Source organism: Orbicella faveolata, unplaced genomic scaffold (genome assembly GCF_042242905.1).
Source record: "Orbicella faveolata isolate gen_17 unplaced genomic scaffold, um_ofav_v1 contig_13, whole genome shotgun sequence".
Taxonomy (NCBI): domain Eukaryota; kingdom Metazoa; phylum Cnidaria; class Anthozoa; order Scleractinia; family Merulinidae; genus Orbicella; species Orbicella faveolata.
This window is the reverse complement of record NW_028301540.1, coordinates 10,001,466-10,029,020: the sequence shown is the minus strand read 5'-3', so window position 1 is coordinate 10,029,020 and position 27,555 is coordinate 10,001,466. Positions and strand designations below refer to the sequence as shown.

Below are 27,555 nucleotides of genomic sequence, written 5' to 3'. Positions count from 1 at the left end.
TCCTGATAAGCGTCTGTGCTTTTTAGCGGGAAAATCCCATCCTACGTTGCTGCGAGGTTGACTGCGAGATACTGGGTACCCTATTTAACGCGATTTACCACTATTTGCTACTATTTGCTACTACTGTGCACTGTGCAAACCTATTTCAACAGTGTTTACATAATGGCTCCCTCCTGGGTTTCAACGTCAATATCGGTATATTACAAGGTAAAAGTAAATAAAAGAAATAAACTATTAAAACCTATTTCAACAGTGTTTACATAATGGCTCCCTCCTGGGTTTCAACGTCAATATCAATGTTCTTAAAGTCACAAAAGGCTTTCCTTCTAGCTCTTGAACCTCTTAGGCAGATTAGTGCGGATCTTAGTAAAGCGAAGGATGTCCTTGCTCTTATCCAGGAGATTGTTTTAGCATAATGTTCTCCTTTCTTGATGGAGATCAGCTGCGCCAGTCTGGAATGGTATTGCAGGCACTCGTTTCCCATGCCGCCTGTTGACGTGAAAATAAGGGGTGTAAAAGTTCCTTGTTCGATATCCAAAACCCTCCTCGCGTAAAGGGGCTTCTTCTCGTTCTCATTATTGCGGTATTGTTATTATTATTATTATTATTATTATTATTATTGTCATTGTCATTGTCATTGTCATTGTCATTGTTATTGTTATTGTTATTGTTATCGTTATTGCTATTATTATTGTTATTGTTATTTTACCTCTCTTTCTATGATCAATGACTAACGAATTGCACTTCGAGTTTCTTTTAAAGACGACCTCGCAATTCCCACTGAAGTCGCGGAACAAAACTCCGTGGGTTCTTATCTGGACACAAGATTGCCTACACCCACCCACCCCGAAAAAGCGCCCAGACTATTTATAATTTACGTGAATGGTCATCTAATACCGACGGTCTCATTGTAGTTCAGCGAAGGAGTGCTTTTTCTCTCGGCAATATTCTGTTTTCCGTTGGTTGGGGGAGAACCCATGTGATATGGACATCTATTATATGGCTTGTTCCGTGTGCGGGCAAGATGAAACAAATTCCGCACTGTGATTGGCTACCCGAGCGGGCTTCTTCTAAACCTCCTAGTATAGTTTTTACTGTTTTAGGAGCACACCAATTAAAGCGCTGTGTTCCGCAAGAGAAATGTGTTTTTTATCCTATATATTAAGCTTAGATCTTTTATTAACTGGCAATTGGCCGCGTTCTTTTCTTCTGTGTTTATGGACCTCGAGTCCCTCTTGGTCCATAAACACGCAAAAAAAAAAAAAAAAAAAAAAAAAAAAGAACTTGGCCAATATCCAACTATCTTGACCTCACGCTTGGGCAATAACCCATATTCATACTCTTCGTAGCTCGTATCGATTGGAGATGTGCGCTCATTGCCTGATTTCAAGAGGAAAAGGACTAGTTACGAGTCTGTAAATTGTGGGATCAACAACTATTGATCCACATAGTCAGAAAGAGCACACCGAGATTCACAAAATCCCCAAGTTTAGTGTTAATAAGGCTAGTTTTACTGAGATAGAGCCATTTAAAAACGCCAAAATTACACAGAAATATTTGGTCATCCGGACACAGGGTCCGGATGGCCAGACATTTTTTTGTTAATTTTGATGTTTTCAAATGGCTGTATCTTGCTTACTATTGGGTCTATTTTTACCAAACTTGGGGATTTTGTAAAACTTGGTGTGCACTTTAAGACTATGTGGATTAATAGCTGCTAATCCCATAATTTGTAGACTCGTACCTAGTCCTTTTCGGCTTGAAATAATGTTTGTTATCCCATCATACCTGTTCGGGCGCTCCCAAACATGGCCTGGAGGAGTGGTTACCCAGCGCAATCAAGTCATCGTAAATCGTGCCGTGTGCGGAAAAAGTCTGGAAGATTTAGAGCTGTGACTGTAAACCTGTTCGTCGCTTAGCTAGATTTTTGGGAACCTATCCGTTGTTCTACGATGAAAGATGTCACTGAGACCTCGGGCTGTGAATTTTGACGAAACATGGGCTAAGATCCGGGAAACATTGGAATCTGTGGTCACTTTGAAAAAGATTCCAAGAGCGGTCTGGAATGACAGGTTTTCGTATCCTTCGCTTTACAGGGAAGTGCAATGCATAATTTGACACGACTTGCACTCTGACTGTAGATTCTTGGTCTGTTCAGGTGGAGTTTTGATTGCTGTGATGGCCACATTTTGCCACCATTCTGTTTGCAGTACAATTAAACAGCCATTGTTCTTTGAATTTGATACATCATGAAGCAATTGACTAAAGTAAGTCTTACACAGCTACAAAATGAGCGGAAATTTCCAAAACGTGGCTTATCATTATTTATTGTACCTTAATATTCTAGTCGCTCTTAATGTCTTCCCTGATGGCGAAAAAGCTTCCCAAAGTTATTGTCACTGGTGATTCAATTATATTAAATTTGATCTCAGTTAAGACTTGGTGGATAATAGTTTTGTGTTTAGCAGTTCCTGATTAACCATATGCTTATATTGGCGTGAATTTTTTTTAAGGTAAATGTCAAGTTTACACTACATTCAGGTCGTAATTTGAAAAGTTTGAATTAATATCACAGACAGTGATAGTGTAGCAGAAAGTTTCATCCTAAAACTGAAAGTGTACTATGAGCTAAAATGTCAGGTTCATTTAGAAACGTAAAATTACTAATTGTGTGGTCAGCTTTTTTTGAATTTCACTTTCTTGACTTTTGCTAGAGATGTATATGCTCTTTGTGTAGCCTTTCCAGAGCCTTTAGGTGAAAAACTTTATGCCGAAGTGAAGAATTTCTTGGAGAATCACAGTCAAAGCCTTTTTGAGGTTTGTCAGTATCTAATATAAACTCCAAAAGCAGTTGTTTACACTTAAACAAGCCATACGTAATTCAGGTTGTACTGTTACAACTGGCTTGATTTCATTACAAGGTAGCTATAAAAAGTATCAAAAGTCCCACAGGAATTTGACTTACCCAGACCCCACAGTCGTAAAAGTGCCACAGAGTTACACTGTATGTGACATGGAGGTACTTAAATCAAGGCTGTTTTAGGTTTAAAATTTGCAGTTTAAATTCATGACTTTTTAAGACAATTTGTCTGTGACTTTTTTGGGGTGGAAGATTCTAGCAAAGACTGTTTTTGGAGTTTAAGAAAAACTGAGACGAAATAAAAGTTATTGTATTGTACTGTACACTGTATTTGTGTTGTATTGTGTAACCCAGGGTTTTCATTGTTCTGTACAAGAAAGCCTTAGTTTGTCATTAAAAAAAAGGTATATGCCCAGGATCCATGTAAATCGTACTATATTGTTCCATTTTCATTCATGCTCCAAGTAAAAGAATAAGCTTGGTCATTAAGCACTTAATGATCGGTCCCAAGGGAAACAGTTAGTTTTGTTTCCTAGAGACCCTCAGCAAAACTCAGTGTTTCCCATGGGGCCAGTCATTAAGTGTTTTGTTATACCTCCCAACAAAAATATTGTAAAAATTCCAAAAACATCATTTGCCTGTCGCAACTTGCACACAAATTTGTGTCGCTGTTTCTGGGTGCATGACCTGATCACGTGCAAGTCGAAAGTTCAGGTTGTTGTTTCCCTAGCGAAACAACAGTTAGTGAGTTTTGACCCACAACACTTGACACATTCTCCTCCAATTGGCAAACGTATTTGAGTTGGGAGCAGTAACAAAGTATTTTGATTTATCTTTGTCATAGGCTGTCAGTGGTTCTGATGTTGATATTCTGCGAGTCTATCACGATCACTGGTCGCAATTCAGCAAAGGCTCCTTCTATATGAATCTTTTATTTGGGTGAGTGATGTTTGTGTTGTTCAAAATTAAATAAGTTTCTAATCAGATCATTGTGATTAGCATCCTGTAGCCAGCCAGCTGTGTCAGATAGCCCAGGTCTAGTGAATTCTGTCCTTTGCATGTCCAACAAGCAAGTGAAGTTTTTGGGAAAATGTTGAGGAAATTCAAATTACCAATAAAGCACTGTAAGAGATTTAAAGAAATTTTGAGAGGGCTGGACAAGTGAGAAAGACTGTTGGACTAGAACAATATACTAGTTACAGCTTTTCCAAACATTGATTTTCTTTGCATCCTGTTTTATAATATACAAGGCAGAGCTCGAAATTAACAAAATCCTTAAGTCGCCATTTGGTGACTAAGTGGTAAAAAATAGTCGCTAAATGTAAATTTTTAGTCACAAAATCTAATAGAAGATACACAATCCATAGACATACGTGACATACTCAATGCTCAAGGGCTTGCAATGCATTATAGGGCGATTTTGCACAGCGATAGCCAATTTGAAGGTTTTGAGAGAGAGTCGTTTACTTTAGTGTGCCTTAGAATAATCAAACATGGCGATCCAGTTGGCAATCAAAGAATCGTGGGTTTGTTTTATTATATCTATTCGAATAAACTGTGTCTTTCATCCACAAGTAATGTTCTTTCTCCTTTGAGATTACTGCTAGCCCTTTTTTATTTGTGTCAGTCAAGGCAAAACCTAGTCACAAATTTGCGACTACTCTTGTTTTTCTAGTCGCGAATAAGTAAAGTTAAGTCGCAATTTCGAGCCCTGCAAGGTACATTTTGTGAAATTAATTTAATTACCGGTACTAGGTTTTCTGCTCTCCTTGCTGTGTTGTATCCAATTTTTGCCCACCCGCCTCCCCTTTGGCAATGTGTACAGTTTATTTCTTATGACACATGATCTCTTACTGTTAGTCAAAATCTTGCCACCCATATCTTAGCTTAGGCAGTGACTGGCTATATTTGCAGTGAGAATGATTTATCATTGTGTTCATTACTAACTAAACTACACATTAAGTTACATTTATAGATGGATGTTCCTAAATTAAACACTAATTTTTCTTTGACAGCTATCTGAATACTCATCTCAAGAAACAAAAGCAGGACTATGGAGAGATTTCACCGTACACTACATCATTCTGTCCTGATGTCATGGAAGAGGTCATGGACATTGGAGCAGTAAGTTAATCAGCATGTGGTTTCTTCTTGTGGCGATGCAGCCTTCGAACTCTTGATTAAGTGGTCTTGGTTTGAGTGCTGGCCAGGGTCATTGTGTTGTGTTCTTGGCCTATGCAGGTTTATACACGCAAATGGATATTGGTGATCTGTTCGGGAAACCTGACAAATGCCAGGGTAATCTGCAAAGGACCAGCATGCCATATAGGGGCAGTACAACTTAGCAATACTGCTAGTTGTTTCATGGAATGGAACAGAAATGTCCTGAAGGCATTGTGGCCTAATTGCCCAACACCTCGCTGGGTGCATTTAGAAAATGAGCTTACCAGCTTGTCCTCCTTAATAAGCAGTAACTTTGACATACTAGCCTGTCACAGTCATTTTTACTAGCCGAAAAACATTTTCCCTTTAGCATGATTATTGAATTAATCATATCTTTAAATAAACTCTTGATTGTGATTGGCCCTCTGCCTGCCTCTTTGTCACGTAATCTGTGCCCGATCATGTGGGTGTCCAATTACAGGTATCTTCATACAATGTTTTGTAATTGGATACCTGTAATTGGATACCCACGTGATTCGCGCGTCAATTATGCGTGCTTTAAAGGCTTCTTTCTTAATGTGTCCTACAGATTTTAAAACCTATGGAAACTGCTACTGACTTTTTCGCTTAAAAGAAATTCTCCAGAGACCTTTTTATTTTCGAAATTTGTTATAAATAGGATTAATTAGTAATTGGACTTCGTGTTGTACAATACAGGGAGTAATTGTGCTCATAATTTCAAACCGGCCTCAGGCTTCGCGCTCATCTAATTTTGAAAGTCCTTGCGTGATTACTCCATGAATTGTACTCAACTTGGTCAAGTTACTATCACCAATAGTTGGAATTAGAGCAATAATTTTACATCTTCAAGCACTGTGCATGTAATTAGAGTTTTCTCAAATTTTGCCCCTAGAAACTTCACATGCCCATAAACTTGTCAACAAACCTTTCCAGTTTGGAACTGTGATGGTTTACTAATTAATGTTGATTAATTTTTGATATTTTCTCTCAGCTTGCTCTGGACATCTGGAAGAGAAAAATGATAGAACCATTGAAGGGGACATTGGTGGAACATGTGCTAAAAGAAGTGACAAAGTAAGCAATGTAATTTGTTTACAAATGATACAAAATGTACATAATTATAAAACAATCATCTGCAAAATTACGCTTCCCATATAAGTTGAATTGACCATTCACATTCATACAAAATCTTGTTAAACAGCTCCTAAACATGATCTGAAGGGTGTTACTCAATGGACCAGACTTATATAACATTGACATCATCAACTAACAAACACTATTCACTTGACTGTGAAGATGACTTCTGCTCAGGTTGTCGAAACATCAGTCACCGACAACAGTTCTTTTCAGAACTACCCTCACCCGGACGATCACACTATACGAACTGTAGGTTTGAGTGTTAATACTTGCTGTCACTGTTAATACCTTTGTGTTCCTTCTCAGGGATCGAGAGGGAGAGGACACACACCAGAATGTTATTCATGATACTGTTCTCTCCTTTGGTAAGGTCACTTACTCGACGCTATATGTAATTGTATATACCGCTGCTGTCAAAGTTAAGCTGGCATTTTTGTCATGTAGAACATTTTATAAATCATTTGAAATTCAGTACTTGACCCAGCATTGTGATTATCACTTGACATACATATAGTACATATTGAAGTAACTGCAAACCAATAGTTACATGTAGCTTGCAGATTTTTCTTATAGATTTTTATTTAGCATTGCACATGTAAAATTACATGTATGCACTCTTGCTAAATATTGTTTATTTTGATTGACTGAGAAGTTTAGTAAACCAATCAAGTTGATGAAAAGAGGCAAAAGGGTGTTCATAAGTTTCCTAAATATTTTGTTGGTGACAATAAAAAAAAAAACATTAGATTAAATTCAATATCTTTATGAGACTGAGAAAATAAAATCAATTGTTGTTTTTTCCTTTTAGTTGAAGTACAGCAGTACCAATCTAAGGGAGCACTTCATGTAAGTTGAATCAGAATGGCACTTGGCATTCTTGGGAAAGGTGGAGTGTAAGAAATGTACATCCAAGAAAAATGTTCTAGAGATTGATCACAAGTGGTGCACGGCTTTTTCCTCTAGAAACTGCCTGAAAACCAGCCCCCTCCCCCCGCCCCACCCCCCCCAAAATTAAAGGGAACATTGCTGACATATTACCACCCCCTAAAAATATTAAAGGAAAAATGCTGGCATACTACTCCCCCCCCCCCCCCCCCCCCCCACCAAGAAAAAAATCTTCCCATGCTGTTACTGAAGAATTTACATGCTGTTTTGACATCTAGTTTGATGTCTACTGTAGTTGGGAACTGCTAAGTGGGGGCTGTGTGACCGAGTCACCCAGAAACCTTGTTCAGCAGCTAGCCCCTGAGATGGACTCATTTTTCCACTGGGAAATTGCTGCAACTACATTTATGTCATGTGAGCATCCTCACAGAACTAGACACCAGTCACACACTGTTATGTCAATGGAGAGAGTTTTTGGTGGAAGGGGAATCACCCTGGCTAAAACTACACAAGACAGCCCAAGTGTGTTGGACATTACGAATTACACTATATCTCCATACTAAATTAAATACACCAGGAGTTGCTATCCCTTGCACCATCCTTCAACTGCAGAATTTTTACTAATGTTGACCAAAAAGTCTGGAGGTCTTTGTTGTGACAGTGCTACATGCATGCACCATAGCATTGCCACTTGAGAAAGTTTTTGATTAAATTTTGACATTTTTGTGACATATTTTTTGCTGGCTTCTCTTTGAACCGGCCATTCAAAACATGGGAACTGTCAAGGGTGGAGAGGTTAAATTGTCAAATTCATCATCCAATCTTGTGAGAATTCCAAAAGTCTTGACCTGCAAACATTTGACACTGGTGGCAAGTTGTTGTAGTTTGATAGGCTATTTGAAAAGGTAGCCATCAGAAGTTGTCAAAAAGTTGTTAAAAACTATTCAAAAAATTTCCTTGCTGACAGTGATAAGGCGTGTAGCACTGTACGTAAAGATGCTTAGGGAACTTTGTGCAAACTTATAATATCTTATTCCAGCTTTATGAGGAAGTCCTTGAGAAGCCCCTTTTGAAAGAAACCAAAGCATACTACAGGCGAGAGGCAGCAGAACTTCATGCTGACAACACATGTCATGCATTCATAACTAAGGTATGCTGGGAAACAGAATATACATGTATATACAGTAAAGAATGTTGCTTGTTAATTATTATTGAGCCCTGACCCAAATGAATGCAGGCAGCTAGTTGTTTTCAGACTCTCCATGCTTTCTAAGTTGACTTTTGCCATTGAGGATTAGCGAACCTCGCTCTTCCCATCGCATCTTAGTCAGAAATTAAAGAATTTCTCACACCTGGGAATTGGAAAAATAAATCTAGTTTCTCTTATCGTGAACTTTGGTTGACCCAAAACACACAATCATAACTTAAAATTTTCATTAATTACCCACCCATCATTTCCGTAATAGGGAGTTCTTTTTTTTAATTTCTGGGAATCTGAGTTATAATAATGTTTTGAGATATGTATTGTATTTGACTGTATAAATTTACATTTTGTATTTCTCCACTTGACAATTTCAATGTTCAGTAGTGTTAGAAAGTGCATGCACAGTATCGGTGTTAAAGTGCAGTGAGAGGAAAGTGGAAAGGGCAAAACGTACGTTGTAGTCAGAGATATGTAAAGTGATATGTTGTCTTTCAGATTGTTGTGACAGCCAATTTGCTCAGACATGCAGTATACACTAAACACATGAAAGTCTGTATATGAGCCAAGTGGCCCATCAGGCCAGAGCTTATGCTGGTTTCCGTAGCTTGACGCGACAAGGAGTATTTCTACTCCCCCTGGATGGGATGTTAGTCCATTGCAGGGTTGTCCCCAGCATTAAGCTCGCTGGTACCCATTTATATACCTTGGTAGAGAGAGGCACTGTGAGAGTAAAGTGACTTGCCCAAGAACACAACGCAATGTCCCCGGCTAGGGCATGAAGCTGGACCGCTTGTTCTGGAGATGAGTGCACTAACCATGAGGGCACCGTGCCTCCCACTAAACATGTAGTAACCTTTTATTTTTGCTTGCAGGTTGATGTCCGTATTCAGGACGAGGATTTGAGGACCAGAAAATTCTTTCATCCTGTGTCATACAGCCGAGTGATCAGAGAGTGTGAAGCACGCATGGTGGAGGATTACATTCCTTACTTACAAGGAGAGTGTCGACAGATGGTAAAGGAGGAAAATAGACCAGGTACCGTTTTCAGCATGTACATATGTAGGTCGATCTTTTTTAGGTTATGTATTTTATGACTTTGTGAGTCACACAACTGCGAAAAATTGATTTATAACATACCGGTAACACCTTCTCAAAAATTGTTATATAATTATTTGCACATGCATGTATGTTTAAGTTAGTTGTAACAAAACCTTATTACTTGCATGGAGGGGTTTTATTATTGAAGTTTTCAGCACAAAGGTAATTGGTGTTCACAGACAGGCAGAACTTTTTGAACTGAACTTCTTGCTGAGAAACACTTTCGTCTTGTAGTTAGACAATTATTGTCCTCACAGCCGGTGAATTTTCCTGGTGCCTGGCCCTTTTTGAAACCTCTGATTATGAGATAAGTATGTACTGAAACCTACATCTGTAGTTATAATGTTTTTTATTACTTCTTTCCCAGATCTTTCAAAGCTTTACAAACTTTTGAGGAACATTCCTCGTGGGCTTCAAGCCATGGTCGCAGAACTAGAGGAACACATTACAAACACAGGTAGAATTTTATTTATGGTTGTACATACATGAGTATTTTATAATCAAAAACTTAATAAGAAAATTGTTTCTCAGCTGGAGGCAGCAATATGTTGAAAAATACAGTGTAATAGACCTGCATAAAATCCTGCAATTTAGGCCTTTTGAGCAAGCTCTAACTACAGTGGAATCCCTATTTCTCGAACCTGCTGATAACTCAAACGAAAAATCGTTTCCCCTCCTCAGTCAAACGCTGTAATTTTACCCCCAATTTCTTGAACTATCCAATTTTTCAAACCAATTTTCATTTCCCTTGGAGGTTTGAAAAATCGGGATTCCACTGTATTATGTACTAGCAGAAAAATCCGTCTTTTGGCTATCCCCTAGAAAATCAGTCTCTCATGCAGTACTTCTGTAAATCTGAATTTCCTTAAACATTTTCCCAAGAAACTTTACTTGCCCATGAGGTAAGTAACAGATAGAATCTGCTAGCCTGACTGGAACGTGTACTAGCCCTGGGTTAGTGGACATGATTTTTGTTTTTGCACACTGCTTTGCCAACCCCAAGTTCAACCACAGTTATTGTACATATTGAAAGGATCCTCCATCACAACTACATGTAACTGTCTTTTCATCTCTTAAATTCGCGCAAGATGCTTTTTGTATGTCATGAGAGGCCTTCACAATGACTCAAATGGCTGGGCGCGATATTCTCACGAGACTAAAGTTATGTGTGAAACACCATGCTGTAATGACCCAGAAACATATTTCTTTAATTTGGTATTCTTAGGTCTCGAAGCAATTAAATCAGTCAAGGTGGAAAATGTGAGTAGCTACATTTTAGGCAGTTAACAAATAGATTCCATGTTGCTGTGTGTCTGTTCATTAATAGATCACAGATGATGTCAAAATTTGGTAAGAAAAAAAACGAGGTCGTTGAGTGGCTAGGCCAGTGTGTCACTGATGTTCTGACCACATTTTGACATCTTTTGTGATCTATTACTGAATGGATGCACAACAACATGGAATCTATCTGTTTTTATAAATTATATAATAAAGAAACAAAAAAAAAAGGTGTTATTGATGTCATCTGTGCATCTATCCTCCAACAGATCATAACTTATTCTAAGACCAATTAAAATGCAAGAATGAGTTGACATTATATATTGCGTATTAAATTTCTAGATACATGAATACATGAACATTCAGGTAGTGTGCAATTTTGATATAATCCTCTGATTTCAGGGCCCACAGCAATATGTAGATGAATTACTGGAAATCCACAGAAAATTCCAAACTCTTATCAAGGATACTTTTAGGGATGATCCAGCTTTTATATCAGCATTAGACAAGGTGAGCCATTACTACATAATTTATGAGATACACCCTAACACTGAAATATGGAGATTTAACAGACTGGTGTGACAATGCTGCATACACTGTTGATTATATCAATTTTTTTTCTCATTTTCATGCAAACAAAAAAGAAACACCTCTATTCATTGAATTATCATGTTGGATTTAGTAAATACATGAAGTTTCATAAGAATCTGTGCCAAACACATGTATACAACAAATGTATGCCAGGGTATAAGCAAAATTTTGTGCCCTGGCATACACTTCTCTGTAACAGTTGTCAAGTTTGGGGCATGCCACGGTCCCATACATGTATTTCCATGAGTTTGCAACAAGTTCTTATGAATGTCGAGGAAAAGGTTGTTGTTATTCATCATGGTAGATGCAATAATAAAGTGTATTATCGTTTGTCTCGCGATGTAGTGACTTGGGATGTAGGTCGCGACGTTTCGACTGCTTACTGCTAGTCTTCTTCAGGCGATAAGGTCGACTGATTGCACGGTATCATTTATATCACAAAGGCCACTGAGGGAACAGCTACTCATTGGAGCAATGGAACAATAGGAGGATCGAAATGCACCAATCACAGCCGACCCTTGTGATATAAATGATACCGTGCAATCAGTCGACCTTATCGCCTGAAGAAGACTAGCAGTAAGCAGTCGAAACGTCGCGACCTACATCTCAAGTGACTACATCGTCGAAACGTCGCGACCTACATCTCAAGTGACTACATCGTGAGACAAAGGATGATACACTTTATTATTAAGTTCTTATGAAATTTCAGATATCTTTTAAATTTGGCATGATAAATTGAGTGGTGAGGCTTAGTTTTTGTTTGAATGAAAAAATTGTAAAAGCGTAGCATCATCGAAGTTGGCCATCAGTCTATTGAGTTTTTGTCAGTGCAAGGTTCAAGGTATTAATTCCTTTTTCACATCATCAGTATGCTTGACGTATAATAATATTATTGTACAATGATGTGTTCCATCAAGTTCAGTAGAAGAAAACAGTATTCTACAATTAGGAACTTGGCAAAAATAGAACATTTTTCTTTGTTTGGACTTATTTAAGGTGACTCAAAAGTGTCAAGAGTGTCATTTATAGAATAATTCTTTATTGTGTCATTTGAATGTGTCTTTGTTTTCCTTTTTCAGGCCTGTGCAACTATAGTGAATTATAGACATGATCCAAGGCGCTCATCAAAATCACCAGAATGGGTAAGCACTCAAGTCACTGAGACTGAGAAAGAGCAGGGTGGCTACTTGAGCTTACATGTAGAATGTTGAAACATTTTCAGAGCTAAAATGGTGTCAGCTTAAACCACTGGATGTAAATTTATAATATGCATAATTTTGTTTGCGACAGTTGTCACTTACCTTTTTTGCTTTTGATTAGCTCGCCAAATACTGTGATTCAATCCTGAAGAAGAGCACGAAGAACCTCAGTGATGTAGAATTAGATGAAAAACTTAGCGATATTGTGAGTCAAATAATGTTGTTGATACACGTTTCAAACTAGAATTCTCGTATTTGCAACTTTCTTTTGTCCCGCTACATTTGCATTTTGCGTTTGTTATGCAATTCCACATTATTGTTGAAAGTTTTCTTAAAACTGTTATGTTTTTCCCTTTCAGATAATTATTTTTAAATATATTGACGACAAGGACATTTTTCAAAAGGTATGTTGTTATTGCACGTTAATACATTGGAACCTGCATGTAGAAAAACCCTTTACATACACAAAGTTCTTGGTACCTTCAGCCTGGTAGCCTATGTAGCTTGGCGGTTTTTAAAAAATTGGAGCGCCCTAAGAAAATGGGGAAGCCGCGATAACGAGCGCTATAACAGTTACGGTAACGAGCGGCGAAGTCGCGAGGAACCTAGGAGAGAGACAAATCTAAAACTACAATACAACGGTTGTATGGAGGTGATTTCATCCTGATGCAAGGAACCACTGTCCGTCGAAATCACTCATAATATAATGAACACAATCAAGAAGCCTAGAATCAAAATCTGCCCCTATATAAGGAGTACACTCCTCTTAGGACTGATGTTACGGCGCCTTTCAATAACATGCAGACTTTAAAATTCTTAGCTCAACCGACAAAATAATGCGTTTTTCGCTACCGCCAATCAGATGTTCGGCGGCTCCTCCCAGCTTTCGACTACTGCCGAGCACTGTTTCGTTGTCTGAACTGTGCTCAACGATTTGATTACCGCGTGCTCGGCAGTAGTCGGAAGCTGGGAGGAGCCGCCAAACATTTGATTGACGGTAGCGAAAAACGCACTTGTTGGTTGAGCTTTGAATTTTAGAGTCCGCATGTTATTGAAAGGTGCAGTAAGTGCAGAATAGATCAGCTACGACAGAAATCCTTTCATCCTAGTACGTCCATTGTCAAAGACTGCAAGTTCTTTTGTGAACTGCTCATTTAGTTTATAATGAACCCTTGTAGCGGTCAGTGAACACATCTTCCAAGGCTCTTGGTTCTTTTTTCCTATTTATCAATGCTTTGCTGTACCTAAATTGCATGGGAATATGTCCAGACTCTGGAATCTACTGAAACTACTTACATGCATTGCTGTATACTGCACCACAAATGCAATGTGCTTGTATCTTAAATTATTTTATTTTGGTTTTAGTTCTACTCCAAGATGTTAGCAAAGAGACTTATTCACACCCTGTCAGTGTCAATGGATGCTGAAGAAGGAATGATCAGCCGGCTGAAGGTAAACATACACAGGGCTACTGCTATGCGTGTGTGAAGATCTTTGAAGCAAATTACAATTTGACGCAGCTAAAACCTTGGACCTTGCTGTGTATGACCAACACTTGGCAGTGAATTTTTCAAAAGATGCCCCACCATGTCTGCAAACTGCTTTTTTTTTGGGGGGGGGGGGGTGTGGTAGGTGGGGGGGGGGGGAGAGAAGGGAGGTTTAAACTGCAATGAATACACGCATCGCCCACTGCCACGCTACATGTACATTGGAAGAACTGGATGTTGAATACTTAAAAATTGTATGAGTTACATTCAATCCTGAATAGTATGGCGTTGGTGGAACAAATGAACGTGAAGATGTTTAAGTCATGTATTTAGACTCGTTTTAATTTTGCAAATATTGAATCTGATATTTGTTGAAAATTATCTGTTAGACCACGAGTGTAGACATGCTACTTTGACAGGGAAACTCATTCTTAATTTTTTCACAATCCAGATTCTACTCTAGGGACCGTTCATTTTTTATAAGGTAGGGGGGGCTGGTGGGATTTGAGGGGGGGCCATGCGAAAAAAAATGGCTTTCGAGGGGGGGCCATCCCAAAAAAATAAGGGAAAAAGGGGGGGTCACGTGAAATATTTTAGCAAAACTTTAAAATGGTATAATGTTTGAATATCAAAAAAATTGCTATAGAATAAACATAGAAGGCAGGATACAAATTTATTACAAACTTTCCTTTTGCTTTAAAAAAACGTTTGGCGACAAAAAGCATTTGTAGCTACTGAAAAGAAGTATTTAACACTGTTATTTTCGAATGCAACTTTCACTGGCACTCATCTTCATCTTTACACTCCGTCTCGTCAGCTACGTTCATCTTCTAAAGAACTTCTTTCCATTCCGCACTTCAATTTGAAAACATATGGCGCAAGATCTTTCTCTGTAGCAGCTCCTACACTTTGGAACACTCTTCCGTCTGACATCAAGAACAGCTCCTCAGTGTCCCTTTTTAAACATAAACTAAAAACGTTCCTTTTTAAGAAAGCATTTTTATAACTTTTTAGCGACATTTTTTTATTTTTACTTTATTTGTCTTAAGTGTTTTTAATATTTCTAACTGTAAAGCACTTTTGAACTTTTAGGATATTGGCGCTATATAAATATTTTATTATTATTATTATTATTATTATCTTCGGTGTTGTCAAGTTCTTCGTCGCCGCTTGTGCTACTATGGGAGTCTCTTTCACCAATGTTGCAAGAAGCAGCAATGCTTTCCGTCAGAGTGTACTCTTCAGGGTACACGAAGGTGTAAACATAATCTCTGACTTCCCGCTCAAGGTTTGTCGTGATTCTGCTTCTTGCAGCATTGGTGAAATAATTCCCTTCCAAGAGCTGTGCGATGTATGGCCCATTTCTTCTAAATAACGACGTGGCAACATCCTCAACTTTAATACACTCTTCCGGGACGGCCGTTCTAGGAGGGTACACAAGGCATTGTGGAAAATCATTTCCTAGCGGGTTTCCAACACAGATTCCATAAACTCGTTGGACGTTGTTTTCAGTGCGCTTCCTCTTTCTTTCATTTGGCTTTCTGCGGTTTTCTTTTTTCCTTCTCCTTTTGTTGATGTGCTGTTTGAGTATGCCCTTGAATATGCTGTTATAATTGCTCTTCTTATTTTCTAGTGCTTCCATGTCCTGCGTGACCTTCGTCACCTTAGCTTCTATACATTTGATCTGTTTTACATTAAAACTGTGGGCAAATTGTTCGCCCTGCTTTAAAGCAAGCCCATTGGACTGAAAGAGTGTGGAATCGTGTTCCTTTACATCTCTCAATATGACATTCAACTTTCCCACCATTACTCTGTGCTCTTTGATGGAGAAGTTCAGTTTTCTTCCATCACTGGGCTTCAACTGGTACCCTGGTATGGAAAACTCACTCGCCCTTTCTGAACAGCCATCCGCACTTAGAAAGATTGCTTCTTTTGCTTGTAAGATGTCAAACTGCCTGGATCGTTCAGCTGTAAACCTTTTCTTAAACGACTCGTCGCTTTCGCCATTATTGCGCATTTTGGAATTTTGCGCATTGGAAAAGCAGCAAGAGTGAGAAAGTAAAGGCAATTGTAAGACATTCATGCTTGCAGCAGAAGAGTCCTCTCAGAACTGGCCAACCAACACTGAGAAATGCCAGGATATTGACACAAAATGACAACAGGGCAAGTGCTGACAGCAGTGAAACGGATGAAAGTGACAACGATGAGTATGACAGTGATGCCATTGACTCTGGGGGAGAAGATGACTCAAGTGACGTCATTCTTGCATTCATCAATTCAGATGAGGAAGATGCCAATGAGAGGCCAAATGCCACACGCTCAGGGCGAGCCATAACTAGGAGATCCGAAATTGACTTCTCTTTCTTTTGATTTGTTTTTTAAACAACAGCTCTCTGTAGTATAGGGTTTGTAAATATTGTCTTCATGGTGAGCACAATAATGTGAATTAGGGGAATAATAGAGAAATATTAAAAAAGTTGAAATCTAAATATTTTTTGTTCAATTTTTTTTGGGGGGGGGGTCATCCCAAAAAATGACCGCTATAAGGGGGGGCCATGTGAAAAAATTGGTAAGCTGAGGGGGGGTCATGCGATTTTTAAATGGTGCTTCCCAGATCCCACCAGCCCCCCCTCCCTCATAAAAAATGAACGGTCCCCTATGTCTTTGTCTTTCTTGCAGCACGCCTGTGGTTATGAGTACACCAACAAACTTCACCGCATGTTTACTGATATCAGCATCAGTTCAGATCTCAACTCCAGTTTTCTCGATTTCCTTTCTAACGCCAATGTGTCTCTTGGAGTTGGTTTTACCCTTTTTGTTTTACAGGTGAGTTTGTCATGGTGCTAGTTATCAAAATTATATTGTATACTTACTAAAGACTTTGTTCATAAATTTCTTTGCAATTCTTGTTGGGAAAAGTTGATTTCAAGTTAACTTCGTTTGACCTGGTCAAGTGCTTGATTTTTGTGAGTTGATCATCTGAAGTTGTTCTGAAAAGTGGAAAGAATTGGTCACTACTGGAGACTGAAGGTTAACAGTTTTTGTTAAAAGAATGGGTTTGCGGAAAGGGTGGGGGTGGCATTGCTGGGAAGGGGAGGCTTGGGGCTGTCGGTTGGAGGTAGGTGCCCATTTATATTTCATGTTACATGATGTAATTCTGTATATTTGGTTCCACGCGGTGAGATTAATATGACGCACATCGATGCATTTTTTGAAACATTTTAAATATATTGATAATTATTTTTTTCTTTACTTTGTAGTCTGGGGCGTGGCCTCTTGGTCAGACTTCTGTTTCACCATTGTCCATCCCCCAGGAACTAGTGAAATCAGTTCAAATGGTAGGTGATTGTTGATCCTACCCATATATTACAAGGAGGAAGAGTTACACATGTTGTTAATGGAAATATATTTGGCTTGTTGCGTTTTTTTTTTTTTTTTTTACAGTTTGAACAATTCTACAATGGAAAATTCAATGGAAGGAAATTAACATGGCTTCAACACTTGTCTACCGGTGAGAGAACGAAACACTCGCTTTTAATATGATTGATATCCATCACTTACCTTCCTCACAGTATTGAGGAAGGTAAGGACATTTAGAGGACAAGTTCGAAGTTTCCATTGGTCGATAAGTGGTAAGGGGCGACGTTCTGAGACAGCTTATAAAGTTGATGACATTTCTGATTATGTTAGCACAACCCACTGACTGAACGGTCTGTAATGACACGAAGATCGTGGAGGCAGCGTGGCCGAGTGGTTAGGGCGCCGGGCTTGAAATCCGGAGGTCGCGGGTTCAAGTCCCGCTCTGACCACTTACCTGGAGTTGTTTCTCGGTAGACCCTAGTTCAACTTCTGAGTCGTGCTTGTAGATAGCCAACTGATCTGCCTCCCGCCAGTTGGGATTTTTAATCATGTTATGTTCATTTGCATTATTTGTTTCATCATTTGGTGTCATTGGCCCTGAAAAGCCTCATTGGGGGAGTGGTCAATTAAGATATTTATTCATTCATTCATTCATTCATTCATTTATTTATTTATTTATTTATTTAAAACAAAAATAAATTTTATATCTGAACCTTCATGAAAACAGCAACATTTAGTTTCACTTTGAACAAGAGAAAATGACTTTAACTATAATATAATTGCAATTATTGTAAAAACGAGAAACAGTTTAAACCTGTAGCTGGTCATCTAGAATAACTAAAAACTTCAACTAGTTGGAGTGTTCGAAAATTAGGGACTACACTGTATTTTGTAACTCACCTTGTGTTTGTTGTAGGCGAAGTGAAAGTTAGTTACCTTAAACGGCCGTACTTCATCACTGTCACAACGTATCAGATGGCGGTCATATTGCTGTTCAACGAGAGGACAAGTTTACAGTTTTGGTAAGTAATGACACGAAAATCGTTGATTTGGTTCCGCACCAGCTGTCGTGAAGAAGTGTCACGTGTCTGACTTATTTCGTTCCCAAGTCTCTTAAGAAAAAAGGAGAGGCCCCTGGGAGCAAAATTTTAACGTCAGTTCCCAGTCCCTACTCAAACACCTTGAGTATTCTTCTTCTTGGCTGAATCAACTTGAAGTTGATTGACCGCCGTAGGGTATTTGTAGATAAATTTATGTATTTGTAGATGTGTTTTTGAAGATAAATTGACCGCCGTAGTGTATTTGGCAAAGTCGACGTTTCAAGCTTTCAGCTTTTTGTCATTTTGGTCTTACGAAGGGCTTATACTCTGCCATTAAACTTCAATTAATTTACCGCAATCTACTGCAAGTTGACAATCAACTGAGTGTTTCACTTGCCTGTCTACGTAATACTGTACTGTAACAATTACTTCATGAACTAATCTCCCTGTTTTGTTTCAGTGAAATTGGTGAACAGACACAGCTTGTGGAGAAAGAACTAATTAGAACGTTACAATCCCTAGCAGACGTACGGCTCATAACGATCTCTGAGGTAAGCCAACTGATAACTTGCCCTTGATAGTAGAAAGTTTTTTGACTGAAAACCGGCGAAACCTGTTTGTGACTTGTTATTACCTGAATAACCTGTCAAGTTGTTCATCATCCAGCGTCCTGGTAGACTGGAGTAGTCCCTCGCTTAGCCCCTCTGCGTGACGCGAAAGAAAACCGCGAGGAAAAAAATGGCCGCGCCAACTCCTGGGGGCGAGAAGCACGCGCGTCTCGCCCCCAGGATTTCTCGCAGCCATTTTTACCTCGCGGTATCTACGGTCACGCTCGACGGGCTAAGAGAAAAAGGCAGTACTTGTAGTGTAGCGTCTTATAGCCTGCTGTTCTACGTTGGAAATTTCCAGCCGTGCAACGAGCAGTTTGGAAATAAAAGAAATATAACAAAGAAAATTCAGCCGTAGTAAAGTTTCCTGCTGAATCACTAGACTATCAGTGCGTTAACCCAACGACGACAACAACAAAAACAACAAAAGAAAAGAAAAAGAAACGGGGCAAACCATATCCTCTTCTAAGGAGGCGCGGAACGAAGTAGCAACGAAGATGCGTTGAGAAACTCTGGGGAGAAAGACAAAATTTGCGCCAGGGAGACGTTTTAGTTACTTTGCTAGTACCCTCACCACATGATGTACCATTTCCCGTTAGTTAATCGGAATAAGTGTTCTTTGAGTGATGTCAGTGTTCAAAAGTGTGCCACTGCGCTAATTGTCTAAATTGTTTTTTCTCCCTTTAGGGCACTGATCCCACGAAATGTACATACACTTTAAACCCTGATTTCTCTAGCAAAAGGACGAAACTTAAAATCACCGCTGCAGTACAGAGAGAAACTCCACAGGTAATAAAGAAAAAATGAAAGAAGAATCCTCTTTCTTCACTTCACTGGAGGGGAGGTTACCAGTTTCTTTACGCGCGTTTCGTCTTTCAGTTATTTCCTGTGGAAATGAGACATAGGCTAGTCTTCTGAGAAAAGCAGAACTTCTAACTTTTTATTCCCAATTTGAAAATGTTAATTTTCCTTACCGGTCGACGTACGTTTCTTTTAAAGTTGGTTCTGAGAATTGGGTAGTTCATCAAAACAAAATCCCCCAGTTGATGACGCTCTCTATTCTCGTCTCCTCACTGCTTGTCAATATATAAATATTGTAAGGTGAAATTGTTTGTGGATCATTCGTGAAACGCTTTGAGAACCATTAGCTCATCGCAAGTGTTTCGTTGTTCTTTTTGTACAGGACACGGAGCAAACACTTTCATCAGTGGATGATGACAGGAAAATGTACCTTCAGGTAAGAAATTTGCTTTGGTTTTGCTTGCTCAGTTTGCTTTTTGTTTGGGCTTGTGATCAAAGTTTGTTGGTTTGACCAACGCCTCAGAGGAATAGTCACTGCGGTTGGAGAAAGGGAAAACTCAGTACCAGGTCCAGAAAGAAACTGTGGGTGGGCCTGTACCAAGGTATCTTGTCAGGTGACTTCCGTCATCAGACTTCACGTGACAATAGCCTGTTCACAGCCCCTCTATTTTTCAACGCGCGCGAAAAAAAAAAAAAAAAGCGAACGCGAAGGAAGACGGGATGGGTGTGGGGGGCGAGCTAAGCGAGCTAAACGAACCCAAGTCTCTTGTCAAGTCTCTTGTTTTGCGCTGGCGCCCAGTTCTCTCGCGACTGTATATGCGCAGTCATCGATCAAATAAAAATACGAGAAAATGCGTGACGACTGTAATCATCTCTTGAGAAAGGCGCCTCAGCAGATCTGAAAGCTGCTGTATAGCTTGGAAATTCGTACTCTGTTAGACATTTTTTATTCGGTACGTTTATGTTCAGTTTACGAAACGTTATTCGTTCGACAAAAGTGCTAGATAACTTTTGTTATTCACTTTCTTCATTATTTTCTATTGATTAATATTATTTTGTTACGTTTAGGCTGCCATAGTGAGAATTATGAAATCCAGGAAAGTTTTGAAGCACAATTCACTCATGCAAGAGGTAAAAAAAATAATAATTGTCTACCTTATGCGCCACTCTTGCGCAAGGAGTTAGGTGAAGGTAAAGTGAAAAAAAAAGAAAAGAAAAAGAAAAACGAACTAGACAAGCAAATAAATAAATATATGTAAATATGCATACGTGGTTTTGTCTCTGTGCACGTTATGCCACCAACTTCTGTCATTTTAACCCTTTTAGGTTATAAGCCAATCAAGTGCTCGATTCACTCCCAGTGTAGCAATGATCAAGGTAAGGCACATTCTGAACCAGTACTTTACACCGTTTGGAGCATACAGGCTTCTTTCTGACATCTGCACTTTTCGATGAGGGAATCATTGCTTACAATATTTGCTTGATTATAATAAGCGATTCAGTTTTTGATAAAGCTACAGAAATATAAGTTCTAAATATTGAAAGGCCATGGCACAATTATAACTGTCCCATTATAGAGGATGTTTTCCCAATTCTTCGAAGAACTGGTTATACCACAACACACTGCAAATTTAACAATATTCGTATCCAAAGTATCTACTTTAGATTTTGATTTGAAATTTCCGAAGACGCGAGCGAACTGCCCGACCAATGTGAAACGATTAGATTGGTATCAAGAGACAAGACATCCCAAAATGGCATAGTCTCGATTTCCGCCGCTGTCGAGTCCGATCCGGTCTTCGTTCTCCCCTGAGAAGCCTTCAGGGGAAGAGCGCGGGCCCCTCTCCCGAACAGCGGCTGGTAATCGAGCCTGAAAGCGTCGCCAATCCGGAAAAAATTTTATCTCCTTTGTAAACGTACTCTTCCTTTTCTCACGTCTTTTCTTCTTTTTCTCACTTCCTCTCTCTTTTAGAAATGCATCGAGGCGCTGATAGACAAACAATATTTAGAAAGACGCGAGGGGAGTAAGGACGAGTACACCTACATGGCATGATGGGATAGCAGCCAGCATACAAGTCAACAACGCGTCGCTCAAACTGTGTGGGATGTGTACGGAGATGAAATTCGGAGATTTTCTCTCTTCCCTCCCCTCCCTTCACGTACAACATGCAACAAGGACATAGATAGAGACTGAGAAAAGAATGTCCCGTTTGTTGTGACGAAAACATGTTCGTTTCCACTATAAATGGAGCGCTACAAGATCCTCGATTTTAAATACAGATTGCTTTGTTTGCTTTCAACTGGCAGTTGGCGGGAAAAAATCGACAACAGATCTCATATTTATTGATTCTTTTTAATGTTGACTGTATTTTGGTGGCGTCATTGGACATTCCCTCGTGCATTAACCGGTGTATGAATGGTATATTCTTTTAACAAGGTCACACTTTTGCCGCTGCGTGGACTTGACGGGCAAATAACTTGTAGGACTAATGCTTAATTAATATTTACTTCCAATTTTTGCTAATTTAGAACATTTTTATATCAATTCATTTGTTAAGCGCGGCGTTTTACATATAAAGAGGTGTTTAGCTCTTTTTCTTTGAATTCTTCTTGAGATATTTGGCAAATGCTCAGTCAACTCGTCAGGGGTACGTATGAATTTCAAGTTGACTTAACGCTCATTTTCACTGATGAACTATCTTTGTTCACGGTCTGATGTTAATTTTAACCCTGTAATAGCCAAGAGTGGTTACAAAAGAACTTGTCACGGATGCTGCATTTAAAAAATAAATGTAGCCTAATAGACCATTTTACAGTTGTCTGCTCAGTGACCTGGCCTTTGAATGGCAGGGAGGCTGTAAGTGACCTTGTTTTGATACAGACCTCACTGCTTTTGTTGTGTAAGTCAAGTTGTTCTGATGCTAACTAGTTTGCATTTTAATGAGAATAGCACAGAGGTTTGTATCAAAGTAAAGTCACCTTCAGCGTTGCTTTCATTCACAGGCCAGGTAACCGAGTACACAACTGTAAAATGGCCTATTTCTTAAGCTCGTTTGTAATTCGTTTGCATTAATTTAAGCAGTTTAATCTGTTCTTGTTTGTTAGTTTAGAGTGTTTTCTTTTTATATAATTTGGAGTGTCGAAAGTAATTCGCGCTTGCTTTGGGTTTTCATTACCGCGCTAAGCGATTGGCTTAAAACAAAACTCGAGCCACTCTTTTAGCCAATCAGAACTAAAACCAAAGCCAATCGTGACTCGCCCGCACACGTTTTCCCGCGCTTTGCGCCGGCTACCTGTATTTGTTTTGAGTTCTGATTGTTTCATTGGATTGTCTGTATAATTTGTGATTGGCCAGAGTGAATACTCTGGTTCTCGTTTTACGACACTTTAATAGTTGAAAACTGCTCTATCTAAATAAACTATTATATGAATTTCGTTTTTGTAACAGGAGACAAAATCGTGACACATGCCTTACACCGAAGCAGACAAAAAAAAAATGCTGAACTAGAGGATCCCTTGGTGTTTCAACAAGTTCTCCGAACTAAAATTAAAGGAAATGTAAAGCAATCAGTAAAGGAAAATGAATAGTTTTGAGCCTGTAAGTGGCAAGGTGCTTTTTGCATGTGTTTCCTACTGACGCATGCGTTTGTCTGTCATATCAAATTAATTGTTCACCTTGCGAGGCAACAAAATAAATCTCGCAGAATAAAGGTGCGATTTTCTCTCTCGCTCCTCGTTGGACGGTAGGTCAGGAACGGAATCTATGAAGGGAAAAAAGAGAGTGATTGAAAAGTTTCATGTCGCCCTGTTGAATATTCCATAACTGACCCGGCAGCTTGAAGCTTTGCCTTTAGTTCTAGTAAGTATTGCGGTGAAAGTCGATTTCTAATGTCCGGTAGTGGAGTTTTGCCTCAAGCACGCCCCGGACCTCGTGCCGACTCTCGCGGAATTCTTTGATGAGGAAAATTATATGAAGGTTTAAGAGCTTGTTCAAAATGACAGGTTTATTTGCGGCATCCTGAACTTGCTGCCGATTTTTCCCAAGGTCTAACTATAAAATCTCCTGACTGGACGGTTTACCTTTCTTTCCAAGTCAGTTCTGAGAATTTTAATGTACCTCTTGCGACATCGCCTAGGTGATTTTTTTTTTTATTTTCCTCGCTTGTCTACTTGTTATTGTACACTTAAATTGTGAGAGAAATTGGTATTTGATCACTCTTGGCAATTAACAGGAACTTATCCCGGGAGACTAGTAACAAAGCCTACTTCTCAATATCTTTTTCTCGATTGTTTTTTTATGAAGTAGGACAGTCTCGTGAAACCAACTGAAACCCTTGAGAATTTTCAAGAGAAGATGAAGGTGAGAGAGTGAAACCCTCGTATAGGCGTTATCTAGAGGTAGTCCCTCTCGAGTTATTTTTGGATATGATGCCCAGTCCTCGCGCGGATATTTTACCACGCGCGTTGCGTGGATGATTTCGTGAAAGGTGTAGAGCCGCCTGGACTTTCCCAACCTCGATACCAGGCTCTCCTTTGCTTCCCTTGTCGTTGAGGCAAAGGAGAGAGAGCCTGGGGTCGAGGTTGGGACTTTTCACGTGAGTTAAATTTGCATCAAAGCATTGCCTGGGATTTCTGAATCTGGTAGTGATCAAAAATAACTTCAGGCCTGTGTGGTGGATTAACTCTCTTACGTACCCTTTATCCTCTTGCAATTTTAAAAATATGAAACCTGGACTGTAATGCTAATAAACTCAAGATGGTTGATGCTGGACATCAGCATTCCACTTCCGTGAAAATTTAATAAATGCTAAGTTATAGTCTAGTGGTTTCCTCGTCCTTCCCTTTTCTCCCTTTTTTTTCCACTTTTTCTTTCTGCTTCGTGAGGAGGAAGGCCTCAAGCAAAGAAATGAGTTGGAAGAGCGTTGCCAACTAAGAGGAATTGGTAACCGACCTGGGATGAAGCGAAACTTCTACTTTGAACGTCACCAACTAAGGTTTCTTACATTTTTTTCGCTTAGTTGAGCGAAACACTCAGAGGTTGGTCTGCATGGGGGATGCTAGATTCTCATTAAGCAGTAAATTTGTTCACCGATCAGTCAAAAAAACAGCCCATTTTTCAGCTGTCAGTCAATTTTGCATTTCTCATTCCTCAGTTTTCAGTCATAAAACTCGTCTCCCATATAAAAAGGACGGGGCTGCTCGTCGGAAAATTTGAAAAGAAGATGTACCAAGATCCTGTTTTGTGGGCGTGGCTTGAAATGTTTTCACCCCTAAGAAGTACCAATTCTAAAACAACACATCTCCTATCGCAATTTTTTTTCGGCCCAATTCCCTAAAAGTTACCGTAACAGCTTCCGCTGTGGATCTTTGGATGCTGGACCCCTTAAGGTGGCCGAACACAGTTTTCAAGTGCTTGTGCCTAATTCACCATTACTTTTAAAATATTTATGCTTTGGCGCCCGTTTTTTGCAAGAGTCAAGGTTAACCACAGAAGGATTTATTCTCGCATTTTGGTTAAAGTGTGTGCTGTTGCCATGGCAACATGGCTAGTTAAAAACAAGGCTTAAAAAATGGTTTTTGTTTATTTAAAAAAATCCAGTCGTTGGATTTTTTTTCATCATTTGCCCACTACGAATTGACATTAAATCCCTTCTGTCAACACTGTTCTAATAAAAGGTTGACATAGACGATTTTCGTAATTCGCCGTAAATCGTTTTCACTGCATGTTCTGTATTATTAAAAATTCCCTATGTCAAAATTCAGATTTTTTGTAATAGATCATTCACGTGGTTTCTGAAGTATTTTTTGCCAAATTTCTTGAAATTCTAACGACTGGATCGTTAGAAATCGGCAAGTTTCTGCAAAAGCAATCGGTCTCAATTTTTCGAGCAACTGCGCATGCGCTGCATTTAACTGGGTTGAAAAAGCTGAGAATTTCTGGGTTCTTTGCATCGTTACCTTTTCTAATATATCTTTGTAATAAAAGACTAAAGCCATCAATACAGTGCATTCAAATATAGAGAAAAATAGCACAGATAGTGTGGGTGTCCGTGTTGAGTAAATAAAATGATCGCTGGATCGCTCTATTGACGGCATATTTGTTTTTTCCAATCCTTGTGCGCGCGCTGAATTCGCCTTAATCACAGTCCGCCATGTTGGATGCAACGTCACCATTTTTCGCATGAAAGCGAGGCCACGCGTGTTGAAACATCATGGCTGAGTCAGCGAGTACTTTGATTTCTTCAGAGTTTTGGTACTGCAATCTGGTGGACATACCGACAACAATATTTACCTGTGACAGTGACAGTGTATATTGGCTCCGAGAAGTCTACAACAACAGGAGAGGATGACAGTTCCGGTTGGACCTCCATAGAACTTTCCTCACCAGAAGCTTGGCCGAAAGTTGATGCTATGGATTAAAATGAAAAACATAAAAATACTTCTGATTATTTTACGATTTTAACCAAGGAATGTTTAAAGAAATATCGACAACAATATGTACCTGTCACAGTGACAGGGGACGATGGCACGCTTACATCAAACAATCGCACTCGTGCACGCGGTGGTTCTCGCTTTGTCGGAGATTTTCTTTTCCTGGGTGATCTTGACCAGCAAAAAATACTCGGAACTGCATGCTTCTCCAGAACACGCTTCCCTGTTAAAGTTGTCTGAAAATCCGCTTCCTTAAAGTGTACAGAACATACTCTTGTGCTGTTTGTTATCTGTAGATGGACCAGATCATAATAATTAATGTAAATACATGTGCGCAACAATGACATCGATAACCTAACCAACTTACCTGGACACGTTCGCCCACGTCTCGCCGTATTTTGACAACCCACTGCTTTCGAATGGCTTCATCACTGGGAAATTGGTGAAAGGTATGATTTGAAATATTTTTAGCGTGATTATTTTTACATTGCGGCACGCAACAGTGATCTCCGTTGGGCATGATTGCAGATGATCGCCTTGTCTCCTCGATCGCCGGAAGTTGACTTTACACGCGTGGCCTCGCATTGGTGTCAAAAGTACATGACGTCAATCCAAGATGGCTGCTGTGCGATAAAGGCGAATTGCATCAGCAAAAACGCGAACGAAAACTGTCTTCGGCCAACTTAAAGGTACCAATACGGCTTTCCCACCCCCAAGGAACAACGAGCGCCCTCCGTCCTTTTTACTATTGGAGTCTCCCCTCGGGCCTTTCTCGACTGACAATTTGGATCAATTCTCAACTCACCCCATGCAGACCCTCTGAGCATGAAAATTAAAATTCTTTAACGACAGTTTAATTGAAATTCGCAGCCTTTGCTGAAATACGTTTCCCGCAAGATGGCAAGAATTTGCTCGAGACATCTGTTATAGATCAAAGTCTATTGTCGGAGTTTCTAGCCCTTATCAAAACTTAAAATGACACCATCGCATCTACTGAGCGACAGGAAAATAAATGAACTTCATGAAATGATAAGATGTTGTTCTCATTCAAAAGAACCTCAAGCTCTTTTGAATTCAAATTACAATAGCGTTTAAAAGGGAATTCAGAGTATTTTGCGAGAGGCATCTGTTATAGATGAATTTTCTATTCTTGGAGGACACCTTTTGCCCTTCAGACTAGTATTGCGACCTTAAAATCGAGACCGAAATTTAAGACCGACCACAGAGCAATGAAAACGGACAAATCAATTTCCTTGAACTAATTAGACATGGCATCTTTTCGCGATTTTTCCTCGAAAAATTAACGCAAATGAACGGCCGAAACAACGCAAAAACGTTACGATTCTAAGAATAAAGTTTACTAGGTCAAGAAAATCTTACCTGACTACAAA

At 39.4% G+C, this 27,555-nt stretch overlaps 2 protein-coding genes across 2 annotated transcripts; one reads left to right on the top strand and one right to left on the bottom strand.

Moving 5' to 3' along the window:
- Window positions 1-1,825: 1,825 nt before the first annotated feature.
- Window positions 1,826-23,334, top strand: LOC110055166 (cullin-2-like). Its single transcript, XM_089284565.1, has 26 exons — window positions 1,826-2,078; window positions 2,715-2,817; window positions 3,705-3,799; window positions 4,876-4,984; window positions 6,036-6,118; window positions 6,488-6,546; window positions 6,990-7,027; window positions 8,106-8,216; window positions 9,143-9,305; window positions 9,736-9,825; window positions 10,594-10,628; window positions 11,049-11,156; window positions 12,317-12,379; window positions 12,558-12,641; window positions 12,796-12,840; window positions 13,802-13,888; window positions 16,603-16,749; window positions 17,184-17,261; window positions 17,368-17,434; window positions 18,200-18,305; window positions 18,784-18,874; window positions 19,619-19,720; window positions 20,115-20,168; window positions 20,801-20,863; window positions 21,059-21,109; window positions 21,705-23,334. The coding sequence occupies exons 1-26, from the start codon at window positions 1,960-1,962 to the stop codon at window positions 21,783-21,785; spliced, it is 2,232 nt and encodes a 743-aa protein (XP_089140691.1). The 5' UTR covers window positions 1,826-1,959; the 3' UTR covers window positions 21,786-23,334.
- Window positions 23,335-25,674: 2,340 nt separating this feature from the next.
- On the bottom strand, window positions 25,675-26,998 carry LOC149114905 (THAP domain-containing protein 1-like). The gene is made up of 3 exons (XM_089284564.1): window positions 26,532-26,998; window positions 26,235-26,454; window positions 25,675-26,141 (listed from the first exon to the last, which is right to left on the bottom strand). The coding sequence occupies exons 1-3, from the start codon at window positions 26,682-26,684 to the stop codon at window positions 25,975-25,977; spliced, it is 540 nt and encodes a 179-aa protein (XP_089140690.1). The 5' UTR covers window positions 26,685-26,998; the 3' UTR covers window positions 25,675-25,974.
- Between the last annotated feature and the right edge of the window lie 557 nt (window positions 26,999-27,555).